Source organism: Gavialis gangeticus, unplaced genomic scaffold (assembly GCF_001723915.1).
Source record: "Gavialis gangeticus isolate Ggan-Ray unplaced genomic scaffold, GavGan_comp1, whole genome shotgun sequence".
Lineage (NCBI taxonomy): Eukaryota > Metazoa > Chordata > Crocodylia > Gavialidae > Gavialis > Gavialis gangeticus.
Window position 1 is genome coordinate 97,408 of NW_017729020.1, and position 13,511 is coordinate 110,918.

The following is a 13,511-nucleotide window of genomic DNA, read 5'->3' on the forward strand; positions in this document are numbered from 1 at the left end:
GGGGGGGGGCAGATTGAGGCTCCCACGGTGAGGGAGTGAGTGGGACTGGGACAGGGCGTGGGACAGAGCCAGCGGTTCATCTAGAAGGGGTGCGGGGCAGTTCCTACAGCTGCGCGAACCCCCAGGGGAGGCATGGGGGCATGTGCCCTCCTGGATCTGTGTGCAGGGCAAGGGCAGGCTGCCTCAGCATGCTTGGGGCCAATGCCAGCCTCTTCCTGGCGGCTGTGATCAGGGCGGGGCAGGCAGTGGTGGCACTGGGAGGGTGGCTATGGGGGGGAGGGTGTCTGTGGTGAATTTTGGGGTGGCTCCCCTCCCAGTGCCACCCATCCCACCCTGTCCAGCTTGAGCACAGCCACTAGGAAGAGGCTGGAGCAGCCCTGGCCCCAAGCATGCAGTGGCAGACCACCCTTGCGCATGCACAGATTGGCGGGGAGGGCGGCACGTGCCCCCTATGCCTGCCCTGGGATTATGTACAGCTCCCCCCAGATGAGCTGTCAGCTCCATCTCGCACCCTGCCTCACCCCAGCTGTGCAACACCTGCCCCAGCCCCACTCCCTCCATTACCACAGGGGGCCTTGATCTCCACCCCCACCCCCCTCCTTCCCCTCAATAGACTTACCAGCTGGACACTGCTCTCCCAGCTGCCCAGCTGAACATCAGCAATCAGTAGGTATCAGGGGATACGGCTGGTCAATAATCAGCCCTTGGTATCTGCCCAGAAAATCTTTATTGGTGCACCCCTAGAGTTAATGATAGAACAAGAAATATATCTGGTTTGGTATTTGTTGTGACATGACAAAGGCACAAACTATTGTGAATAGAACCTGTAATGTTTTACTCCTGAACAAAATCCTTTCCTTTTGGAGCTCTAGAACAGGGGTTCCTAAACTGTGGTACACACACTCCTGGAGGGTATGCAAGATAAATTGTGTAATGGCAAATTTAATTTTCATTATAATAATAATAATGGGCATTTAAGGGGGTTAAAATATAAAATGTATGCTGATAGGGGTTTGTGGGCAGCTGGTAAATCTGAAAGTGGATCTGCAATAAGAAAAAGTTTGTGGACCTCTGCTCTAGAAGAAGCTCTATTAACTATTAAGGAGTAGTGAAGCTCATATTGTTCTAAGCTAGATACTAGAAAGCAACAAAATTGCACGTACAGGCCCATGCTACATTGATGGTGGTCCATGTGAGTTTGAGCAAGTGCTTTGTGTATTGCATTGTATTTCCCCAGACGTATAAACTATTGTACTGTTGTGAACGCAGAGCTGCATCAGACAGACAAACAGATGGAGCACTGTGTCATTTACTGGACAACAAATGGGATACCAATAGTGAATGCAACCAAAACAAACACAGGTTCCAAAAGCAGTTTGTTTGTAGAGCAAAATCATAGCAAAACATCTGCAATCGTTATCTTTTCTTTTCTTCTTAAGCTGCTTTGTTTTTTACCTAGCAGTTGATGGGCAGGCAATGTAAGGAAACACTTAAATCCAACCAAAGGATTATTTGATATTAATATTTGATAATTTTAAATATAAACATTTCTATATCAGACTGGGCTTTCCATTAATACTCTGCAAGGTGTCTTCAAGATGGGAAAGAGCCTGGTGTAACATTTAACTTTATAATGAGACAAAAACAGTATCTTTGTTTTTTTCTAAAATTGTTTATAGGAGAGTGAAGTCCTGGATTGGAACTTACTGAAACCAGATATTTATGCAACTATAATGGATTTCTTTGCCTCTGGCTTACCTGTAGTTACTGAAGAGGCACCTCGTACAGACACAGGTAAATGAAGAACTGGTAGGCCTTATGTGCTCGTAGATCCTTGGCTAATGGCTTTGGTTTATTACATTCAGACTCCATGAAATTGCCTTACAAAGCAGCATGTGAGAAAAGAATAACTCAACTACATTAAGGAACTGAGATGTGAGACATTTTGTGCCTACATTAAGAGGGTGTGCTGGTAGCCCATCTGTTGCCTTCAGTGGTTTCTTAAACCTGCTATCTAGGGAATTGCCTACAGCATCGCTTAAAATATCACTTTCTATTTAAGTGATGTAGGAACATTGTGGGTGATGTTTTTGTTTGACTGAAAAGATGTTTCTGAAACCTAAGATCTGTGATATTTAAGTCCTTGTGTGAGTGTCTGAAAGCCGAAGCCCATTTCTGCTTTCAAGTATCCTCAGAAGAAAGTTTGAATACATTCAAAAAGACAATACTAGGTTAAAAGCTTAAAGGCATCTAATTTCTTTCTCACATAACTATTTTACACTTACCAAGGACTTGTAAATATGTTTGTGATCCTTATGTGACCCACGCTGTAATTAGTAATAGCCATGTCAGTTGAATGAGGCTGACTTTTAAAATAATCCAAATGTTGTTTAAATTTCAGTTTTTTGATTTTCACTTTATCTGCTAGTAAAATAGACCCCTTCTAAACGTGAGATTCCAATGGTCTTGTTCCTTATTGTCTCTACTGTTTTTTCTTTTAATAGTCAAATTAACTTCATTATTTTAATCTGAAATAAAGAGGCCTTAAAATGTTTCTGTAAGGAAAACTAGCTGATTCATAAGTGTACTACGGTTGGAAGCCTTAATCTTGTATTTTTTTTCCCCTAGAGATGCTATTGGGAAGATGACTAAGGGGATTAGTCAGCCAGCCAAATAATGTCGGCTGTGATTTATTGTGAGGTGCTGAGACTATTTTTGCATCTCTGACATAAATATTTTTGAAGAGCTTGTGCACAGAAGCCCTGAGAAATCCTGCATGTTCCCTGCCCCTGTTGACTTTAACCCCATGGCTAATCCTGAAGAAAGTTACTTTGGGCCAGATGCAGGGGCCATGCAGATAAATTTGAGAGGGTCTAAGGTAGTATAACAAATGCTGTCAGGCTGTGGTTACCCAAAAGTGCTTATCCCATGCTGCTAGTTGCTTTTTTCCTACTTCCTCAACATCTGAGGCAGCACCAGTCCTATCTGTCAAAGCCTTTGTCCGTACTGTAAGAGCAGTGCACTGCCATGATTTCTGTCAGTGAGGATACCCAGGTGTAATGTACATGTTGTAATTTGAACCCATTTAGATTTAGCTCTGTCTTCAGCTTTCAGAATCACCTCTGTGTATTGTCAGTCTGCCTTATTCAGACTTTCGTCATGTAAACTGAATATCATTCTGGCATGTATTGTGAATCATAAGAAGGTTCTGTCAGTATTTTGATTTGCACATTTTCCCCCCTCAAGCTCCTTCGGAGGAAGATGACGAAGTTGTATTAATGATTAAGGAACTGCTGGATACTAGAATAAGGTAACTGTAAATGTTGCTGGTTTGAGTATTGTCACGTAGCAGATACCTTGGGTGACATTGGAGAGGTGCAGGACTGTGTGTATTTGGCATTACACAAGGTAACAAAGCAGTATGGGCCTTTTGGTGCTGGCCCAGTCTAAATGGTAAATAAAGATCTTTGCCTCTCTAGTACACATTCTGCACTATTTTTTCTTTCATATACATTTGCTTTATTTCTTCCTTCTTGCTTTTCTTTTTTGAGCTTCAGAACCATGTAAGACTTTGTCTAGAAAGGGGAGGTTAAACTCCACGTCATGTCAGACTGAGTGTGAGGAAAAAGTCATGGGCACAAGTCATTTGGTGGTCTGAGGTTCAGTGAATTTGTATCATTGCATTTTGCAGCTGGACCTGTGTTTTGACTCTCCTTGAATATAGAATCAGGTGATTAATAGTGCAGCCTTTAGAACAGGTATCAGACAGAGCGCGTGGTTTTTCTAGTGCATATTTTTAGGTTCTTTTACTGCCTCAACTGAAAAGAATAACAAAAATGTGGATGTGGAGAAGTGCTTAATGGATCTCAAAAGTCCTCTCCTAAAGGACAACAGCATCTCTCCCGAATCACAAGTCCCCAAAGTAGACACTCAATCATATCATATGGAGCTGATTGAATTTGTCCTGAAGATGTAGTCTCTCAGGTTTGTTTGTTTTTTTTAAATAATTTCTAAAAATATTCCTTTCATAAATATTTTTAAAATATTGGGAGGATATCACAGAGCTGAAAGAGTGACAGTTAACTCATCTCTTAAAAATGGGGAAGATAAGCAGAAAGGAATTGGAAGATTTTATCTGAATGTAAGGAATACATGCATCTTATATAATAATGGTTTGAAAGGCAGCATTAAATGAGTCCCAGTGTTGTCAAGTAGTCACTTAAAACCCTGCAGTATGGTAGCTTGAACATTCACAGGTACGTCTTTTATAATCGCCATAATCTCTTTTAAAATGTAGTCCTTTGTTCAAGAGGTGATTGAAGAGAACATTCACAGCAATATCTCTTACTGCTTGTGTCAGTATCATGACCGACGTTTCCAGGATCTGTGTGTAAGCCATTGGCATGTACAGAGTATTCATTGTTTACACTGAAAAATATACCCAAAGAAATTAAAAAGCCTAGGGGAAAGGGAAAAAAAAGAGATCTGAATTGTAGAGCAGCATGTTTTCAAATGACGGCAAACAAATTCTCAATCATACACATTATGTTTATTGGTTTTCAGGAACTGAGGTGGCTGATTGGGCCAAGTTGCTGATGTTAATACATAGGATTCATTCATGTGCTGTTCCATTAGGAATGTAGTTCTCAAAACAGTTATTCTGGAAATTAGTATAAAGAGCTTCTGTTCAAGCGACTCAATGATTTTTAGTTTGGCATCTCAAAAAGCATTGCTATGGGGACGCAGTTGTAACGTTGCTCATTCTTTGGTTGTGAAAAGAGACCAGGTTGGGAAAATATTACAGGTTGGGAATATTTTAGTAGTACTAGGTGTCCTGTAAAGTGCTGAGTTCCTCCTCATCTTGCTGGATTAGACTCTTAAGGCGTTTATAGATGTGCAGGAGTGGGGGTACTTTAATTAGAGCAGCTCTGAGAGCGCATCACATGTATCGGCATCCCTGCGCTGAAAAATGGCAGCAGGGGAGCTTTAACTAAAACTCATTGAACGAGTTTTAAAGCACCCCCATTGCCATTTTTCAGTGCAGAAACACTGATGCATGTGAGGCAGGAGTCCGCTGGATCATGGTAATTACCATGCTCCAGTAGACTCAGTTAGTCTGCTCTGGATTAATTGAGTCTGCTCTGGATTAATTCTGCTCTAATGCAGTGTAATTATAGCACGTCGGAGCAGCCTCTCTGCATGTGTACAGGTGCCCCTAAGTACTTTTGGGATTATCTTCCTTGCTGAATATATAAGAAACAACGTGTATTCAAAACTGTCCAGAACATGGGTCATTATTCCCTGTACTACTACCTTCAGTTTGCCACAAGCTGTAATGTAGAGAAGACATTTTTCAGAAAGAAATACTCTACAGTTTTTCAAAGACTGCCTTAATGTTATGCAGACAAACAGCTGTAGGGATGGTAACTAAAATCTATGCTGTTGGAGTGTCCTGAAAGGGATGATGGTTTATCATAGGATCTATCTGTGGTTTCATTGTCTTGGTAGCTAGTGTAGTATAATGAAATAGGATCCCTCAGTAGTTTTGCTGTTGTAAAATTCTAGGCATGCCATTTTCAAACCCCATAGGCATCTAGGTCTCTATATTCATATGACTTTGCCAATTACAAAGATGCTGCTCACTTACAACTGAACCTTGCTCTCTTCTTTTGCTAGGTGTTTGCCATTAACTTCTGCTTACTAGCAGAATGCAAGTCTGCAAACTTAGCATTGGGTTGGATGGCTTTGGGGTTATAGAGGCTTTTTCTTCCATGTCACTGGCCCAGAGCAAGAGTTGCCTAAAGCTGTTAGTATCAGATTACTCATTGTTGCTACATGAAGTGCATTGGTATGAATCTGAGACCAGCACCCAGAGAACAAGTGTCTTCATTGCTAGACGCATCAGAATTGCCAAATCTGCTCAGAGCATCCAAGGAACAAATGAGAATTGGAGACAGAAAGCTGATTTTTCCAGGTCAGCGAAGAGGTATGTTAGCCTGGCACAATAAGAGGAAGCTGGCACTGCCATTGTATTCTGTGTAGAGAGATAAAAAATTGGTTACGTGAGCTGTCAATCTTTTAGGAGCATTAAAAGAACTCTTAAACACTTCTAGAGCAAAAATTACTGATACAATTATTTTGTTTCCTCAGGCCAACAGTGCAGGAGGATGGCGGCGATGTCATATACAAAGGATTTGAAGATGGGATTGTGCAGCTAAAATTGCAGGGGTCGTGCACGAGCTGTCCTAGTTCTATCATAACGCTGAAGAACGGAATACAGAACATGCTACAGTTCTATATTCCTGAAGTAGAAGGTGTGGAACAGGTACTTGCAGACAGGAGAACAGAAGGGCTTTTAAAAAAAAAATTAAACTGAGGCAGTTTTACTTGACTAATTTAAATTACAATGTATGTCTATACTGCTATGATTAATGCAGAAATACCTGTAGTACTAGGTATATTAATAGCTACACCAAGTCATTTTCTGTCTCTCTCTAAATTTATGGAAGTAAAGTTTCACTTCCATGCAGCCTAGATGATTTTAAAATGTCTCCATGCGTTCTGCAAAACCCATCCAAGGAGAGAGAACAGAATCTGACTGGGACCACAAATCAACCTAGAATGGGAAGATTTTTACTAAATTACTGTATTGAGTAGAATGGAGAATAATTAAATTGAAACATGAGAACTCTGCCTTCTCTTGTATTGGCAAGGCAGTTCCAATTTGTGTTTGGATAAAATTAAAAAAAGCCTAATCCCTGTTTTCCCCCTTTAGGTAGAATTGCATCTCTTTTTTTTTTTTCTTCATTTGTGCATGTATTGTATAAAACCCACATTTGGTAATGTTTTTGGTCTGGTAACATTACGCATGAAGTTAATTTGTTTTCCTTTTCGATGACACAATTTTAAATTGTTTAGTTCTAGTCCCAAAAACATGATGATTGGATTTTAAAACTGGGACTCCCTGAGCTGTTTTGTTTTTGTTAGTTAATGTTAGCTTTGTATCTTAGGGGCTTTTTCCTCATAGGTTTTGTTTTTGTTTTTTTTTATAACTTGGCTTAGTATGTTTTAAAATAAGTCTTTGCCCCCCAAAAAGCAAATTCAGGTGCATCTGGTACAGTTTAGCAGTTGTTCTGATTGCTTTCATAACCACTTGGCCAGCCCCTTAGGATTACATGGGATTCTTTTTTTTTCAATCAAGTCTGCTCATGTCATTTTGATGGAAGTGGCTCGTCTTTTTCATGCGACCATCGCTGGTCAGTGATGTAGTGTGAAGGCAGCTCCTACTGATTCCTAAGAAGTAAGCTGTAAAATCAGGTTAATACAGTCTAGTGTGTCTGAATAACAGATGTAACCTCAAGCATTTCTTAGGGTTCTGTGTCATGCTAGAAGAGCAAAATTGGAAGTGTTCACCTCAGCAACTCTTGGGTTTTGGTTTCAGGTGGTTGATGATGATGAAGTGGAGAAAGGAGTGAACTCGACCTGAGTTGCAGCATCTTCCTTGTGGGAGTGTGTAAACTAGCCACGTTCCAAGGAGCAACAACATTTCTCATTCTCTTCTTTAGAAAATAATTGAACCTGGTCATTGAAAAAGTCTTCCATCATATAAAGATAATACTATGGCTGATCCAGTTACAAGGTCACTTTCAAAAGAGAGTATCTTTCTTCTTCTGTGGACTTTGTAACTGCCTTGTATGGTTTCTTAAGAAACAAATGAAAGGCATTTAAAAGGATTGTTTGTCTAGCTACTTCTGTTTCATACCAAAGTCTCAAGACTAAGGATGAAAATCAGTTTTGTTCTTTAGCATGTGCGTGTATACGTACACACACGATTGCCCTGCCTGCCTTATGGGTTTCAGAATGATCTGCAGTCTTAAGAGTCGGAGTTAAATATTACATATTATGAAGAAATTACTTGTTTCATTGTTCTTGATCACTGAATTCTGACTGCAGTTGAACCTAATAATCAAAGGTTTAATTACAGAAGACACAATATCGTTAAAACATAACAATATAGGTAAGTTTAGTGAGAGTTACTCACTTCTTCCCCAACACTACTCAAACAGCAGCAATTAACGCAAATATGATTAGTTATGGATCTGGACTATCTGCTAAGAAAATTATACCATTAAAAGATTTGATTAGAAACTGCTACTTTGAACCCTTGATATCTGGAGACCCTAATGCACTCCTCAATAACTAAAATTATCCAGCAGATACTAGCACACTGTTGAAACTTGCAGCAAATTCATTCTCCATATGTTTGAGCATCAAGACGATCACATTGTGCTTAGGACAAAAAACCGACATATGTAGTTTAGCAAAGAGAATAAGTGTGTTTACTTGTTCTGTATCCTGTTTATTCATTCTGCAGCTGATAGTATAATTTGGCTGCTCTGGGTGAGGAAAACCATGGCAGAACCAACCGTACTTCAGCTGGTTTGAGAAACACTGAGAGTATCAAAAAGGAAAATATTTATTGAGAACCCTGTGACTTGTGTTTGAACAGCAACACAGCCACCTATTATTTCTGTATGTAGTGGTGCATAACCTGTTCCCAGTACCCAGCCTGAGTTGGTGGTTTTGGCTGTTTGGAATACAGGCTCTTTTCTGTGTTCCCACAACCAAGCAGCTCCATGCTCAGTACTTGGGCTTCTTGTAACAGTTTACAGTCTTTATTCTCGCCACAAGCAGGAGTTCATTGCCTGTTGAACCTTTCTTCCCTCTCAGAGAGCTGTAGCCTTACAGGAAGCTTTCACTGAGCAGGGAATGTGTACCCCTCGCCCAACTCTGAAATTCTGTCTTTTTATTGCTTAGTTTGCAGAAGAACTAGAGGAGATTTGTTGCAAGCAGAGCTCCCTTGGGAGGACAGGGTTTGGGGCAGACCCGAGGAAAGTGATCTTGAATGTTCATTATCCAGGAGCTGGTTTCTTTAGAAAAAATGCACATCTGATTTTTACTAATCCAGTTTTTTTCAGAAACTAAGCATGTTCCTATGTAGTGTTGAATGTCCAGGAGGACATCTTAAGTATATGGTGATACTGAGGACCAAATCTCCACTGGTGTAACTGCAGAGTCGCTAAAACCCTGTGAATTAAACCATCAGGAATATGGCCCATAGTACACAAAAGCAGTGTGTGGTACAATGGACTTCATAATTTGTTCAGCTGTTGATAAATATTTAACAGAACAGCTATTTGACTTCCCCAGTAATAGTAGTGTTTTATAACTCAGACAGGATTTTGAGACTGGAATTATGCCATCTTTTTTCCCCTGACCCATTTAGTAAACAGCACCTGATCTTGATGATGTATTTATGACAAAAGTATCCTTATGGCAGATCCATCTGCTTTACCAGGGATCAGCTTGTGTGCACAGTAATACTTTCAGTCTCAAAATGGCTGCTTGCGTTCAGGTATGTGAAAAATGGACTTTTTTGGGGGCTTAATTTGCAATTTTGTGTCCACCTCTATAAACTTTGAAATACTCTGATGCTAAGCAGCAGCTGTGTTGCTGTGAGTTAAATAAAATGTGTGGCCTCTGTGTTTTGGGTGTTACAGTCAATATTTTTCAATTTAGTTAGGCAATATTAACCTAATTCATTTACAAGAAGGTTTCAGTTTTCCTTTGCTGTGAACATATCAGTATTGACTACTGTGGAAACAGCTCCCATATCTATCTACTCTCACAGAAGTGCAAGATTGGAATTGGGACTTGCAATTCCAGTGCAGCACCCTAAATGAAATGGTAGCAAATGTTTTTGCAAAATTAACATCAGGCTGCAGTTTACAAATAAAGTTTACACTTGAAAAAATCAACCACCTTTAGATTTATGTGGAAAACTATTATCAATGTATTAAATTGAATAAAACCTTTAAAAAAAAATCTCACATGACAGCATAACAGTGACTGCATTACTAAGTGCTGAACACTTGCAGAACAAAGATACGTCTGCAAGAGGCTTATCTAAATTATACATTATCCACATCTTTATTGATCAGGAATACCTTCTGATTACACATGAGCTAAAAGTTGGTAAAATTAGTGATTCATGATTGAGAGCCTCAGTTTGGAGCTTCTGAGCTTTGCACAAAAGTCTTTAAAATGAGTCTTGCTGCTGAGACATTAACAATATTGTTGTCTGAAACCAGAAGATCAGCTTCCATAATGTGTCTGAGGCCTGCAATAAGTACCATTTCAGTGCCATAGCTGAAAGTCTGTTAAGCAAGTGTTTCAGAGGCTGGAGTTTGAAAACATAAAAGTTGCCTTATATGACATGGATAGCATTATATATATATTGCTATATATGCTATATATTGCGTGAGTTTGGGTATCTTGCACTCTGTCTCAGTTCCCTACCTGTGTAATGGATGTTTTGTATCTATATATATCAATGTTCATGAATGAAAACTGATAAGCACTCTAGGAAGCGTCTTATGTGAATACCCTACACCAATGCTTTCAGTACTGTAAGAGTTGTTATTCTGACACCTTCACTTGCACCTATTTCACAGATGTTCAGAGGCTTTCAAAATACTGCACAAGATTAAAAGAATCCATTCCTATGAACAAAGCTAATCCAGTTCCCTTTTTATAGAAAAGAAATTGATTACAGCTATCTAAATCCTTGCCATCTTGAAACTGTTCACAGGCCGAGACCTGCTTTTTATCAAAACGTGACTTGTTCCAAGCCTCTGGAATGAGTGTTTGTCATTTTACATTTGATAATACTGCACTGCATGTTGGAAAACGATCAGCATACAAAACCCTCTGTGATAGGATTTATGAAGCAGGTATTTTCAGCACAGCAGCGGGAAGCAATAGCTCCAATTACTTAACAGTTACCAATTCAAAATGTGTTTTTTTCACAGGTTGTAAAAGACCATTTTCCCCTCTCATCGGGTGGGTAGAAAACAATCTGCAGTTTAGGACTGTAGCCAAAATTTAGATTTCAAGGAAGATTAGTCCAATTAGGATTTATGCCTGTGATAGTCTTCATACTTTAGTTTTACAAAGAATGAATTTATCAAACAGGAAGGTAAACTATGGTTCATTCTCATTTTTCCTTCTGATGATAGGTGCAGGTTACACCTAAACTAGAAGCTGTACCACTCTACTAGCATATATATATTACCTTAAAGGGTAAACTACTGATATAAAATACCTTTTAGCAGTTTGATTGCATCTGTATTGGAAGTTATACTGGTACAACTATTTCAGGGTTTTTTTAAATCAACCCAGTAATTGAGTTAATACACTTTTAAAAATGTATATAAAGAACAGGGGTTGAAATATTGTAACACAAAATCTTGGGAGTAACTTTTATCTGCCGTGAGAAAAGCATTTAAAAGTGTGCAGATGTCCGAGAGCTACTAAATCCTTGCGTGACTTCTAATTTTGTTTCTCTTAGAGCCATCCAAAAATCTGGATCTGCACAACACTTGCTGTATATAAAGGCCACTGTTAGTTCAGAAGGAACCTGAGCCTAGAAACATGGTCTATGCCCCTTCACTATTCATCTATCCCAGTTCAAAATACCATGGGCCTGATATCTCTGGTTGTACTACAGAATTTCTAAAGCATCTACAGAAGCAAGGCGTGGGAACTGCTGTGCAGCTGACACAATGACAATATGCATTTCTTGGGTGCTTTGGGAACTGATTGAGACCTGCCCTTGCTTCTTCTGCAGTTGGCTGCAATTCCCCCTGACCTCTCTGGCCATATTCAGACGAGCGTGGATGTGGAGTATGTGGCACCACAGACCTGTCTGTGGTGCTACACACTGCACATACATTCCCTGTCCTGCTACCTGGGAGCGCAGGAGGATTTTTTTTTTAAAAACCCACAATGAAAAAAGCAGGGCAGCACACATGGTGGCAGTGTGTGCTGCCCAAAACCGGAACCTGGCTGTCCAGACATACTCTGGCCCCTGGAGGACCCCAGATAAGGTTGCTGGGGCTTTCCCTACACCACCTGGGGTCACCTGCCATGTGCCAGAGCGTGCATGGCACTGGCATCCCTAGGGAAACAAACAGTCACGCTCATCAGGACACGCTCTCTGAGAACAGGACAGGTCTTCCTTGCCCACTACCTCTAGCTGCTTATCCTCAGAGCTGTTGAATTCAGCTGCCCCAAGGGCATGCTGAATTCAACAGGGAGTTTCAGCATGAGGAACAAGAAATTTGTGACTTGTTGATGGACACAATCAATCATCAGATTATGTATGATAACCATATAATTTTAGTTTTAGCACCAGAGCCATCTTGGAACTTAAGTCACTGTGGGGCAAAAACACAAGACATGGAAATAAGGAAGCAGATGAATTGAGTCCACTTTACAGATTAGCTAATGAAGAGATGGTGCCTCAACAGGAGTGAGTAATAACAGTAACAATGTTCAGACTCTGCCATATTCACAAGTAAGAGGAAAATGAAAGGAGAGTTTATTAGTTACCTGTTTTACTCATGCTATAATGCTAGGTTACCAGATCACACCACTGGGAAATTACTTCTTTTATGGTTATGAACTGCCCAGCCTTTTAATTTGCCCATGCTAGCCCAGATCATTGCCTTGCCGAACAGAACACCGGTTCCATTATCCCTTAATTAAAATCTGTTTCAAGTAGGGCCCTACACAGACAATGGCAAAAGTGAGAAAAAATCAAGGCAGAAGAGAAAAAAGGCTGAACTAGCTAAATAGCTTGATAGAAATATGCCACTTTACTTGGATTGCTAGGGGCCCCTGAACCGATGAATGAAAACGTAAGGTACATGCTCTTTATGCAGTCTGTAACCAGTTAACATTTCTTAAGTCAAGTGTCCCTCCGGTTAGGACCAAGTCTCGCTCCTCACGTGCTTGGTGCAGTCAAATAAAGCTTCAAATAAATCACTGGCCCTGAAACTTAAAGCATTGTGGGAACCTTCCTTTCCTTTTGGGCTTAATAGCAAAACTCATCTTACAACCTACAAACGTTAGAATCAATTGAAGTCCCCAGCGTCCTTTTCAAGAGCGGCTTTTACAGCCTTTTGCAAGCTGGAGTCCTCGGTTCACCAGAACAGCTTGCATACATTAACGCAGCGAACTTGGTAGGCATCTCAAGTTTCTTGCTGCCCTTAGTATTTTTTTAAGTGGGCAAGATGCATTCAATTCTGCCTGTATACAGGATGTCCTTTTCAACTTTCTCATCCAGCTGACATTAAATACTAGTAATAATTCAGTTATTTTACTATTCATTGCTAGTGAATAATAAGGAAGGCTAATTAAGGTGAATCTAGCTGTGATCCTCAGTGGAAGTGGGAGCATTACCATCCTCTAGAGTCCAGACTGACTTAAAAAGGAACAAACCCTACAGCCTACTCCTGCTGGAGTTGCCCTGCTTCCATGACGACTTGGCTTGCGGCAAGAGGAGGGCGGCCGGAGCAAGAATTCCTCCCAGGCAACAGCAGCAGCTCGTTTCAAACCTTCACTCCCAGCCAGTTACGGACTCAGCTCCTCGGCCGCAGATGTACAGC

General features: G+C 40.4%; 1 protein-coding gene and 1 long non-coding RNA gene across 5 annotated transcripts in view; one reads left to right on the forward strand and one right to left on the reverse strand.

Moving 5' to 3' along the window:
• The window catches only part of NFU1 (NFU1 iron-sulfur cluster scaffold), a 20,418-nt gene extending 10,873 nt beyond the window's left edge, over positions 1 to 9,545 (forward strand). For 3 of the 4 annotated variants that reach the window (XM_019514329.1, XM_019514327.1, XM_019514330.1), the window contains 4 exons: positions 1,680 to 1,794; positions 3,247 to 3,310; positions 6,151 to 6,325; positions 8,818 to 9,545. In XM_019514329.1, coding sequence (XP_019369874.1) covers positions 1,680 to 1,794; positions 3,247 to 3,310; positions 6,151 to 6,325; positions 8,818 to 8,985 — 522 coding nt within the window. In that variant the 3' untranslated portion in view covers positions 8,986 to 9,545. Of the gene's footprint in view, positions 1 to 1,679; positions 1,795 to 3,246; positions 3,311 to 6,150; positions 6,326 to 7,441; positions 8,073 to 8,817 lie in introns of those variants that run through there. The other variant, XM_019514328.1, reaches the window with a different exon arrangement.
• Positions 9,546 to 9,962: 417 nt separating this feature from the next.
• On the reverse strand, positions 9,963 to 13,385 carry LOC109295476. The gene is made up of 2 exons (XR_002096752.1): positions 13,350 to 13,385; positions 9,963 to 10,240 (listed from the first exon to the last, which is right to left on the reverse strand). It is a non-coding gene; the product is annotated as an uncharacterized LOC109295476 (long non-coding RNA).
• Between the last annotated feature and the right edge of the window lie 126 nt (positions 13,386 to 13,511).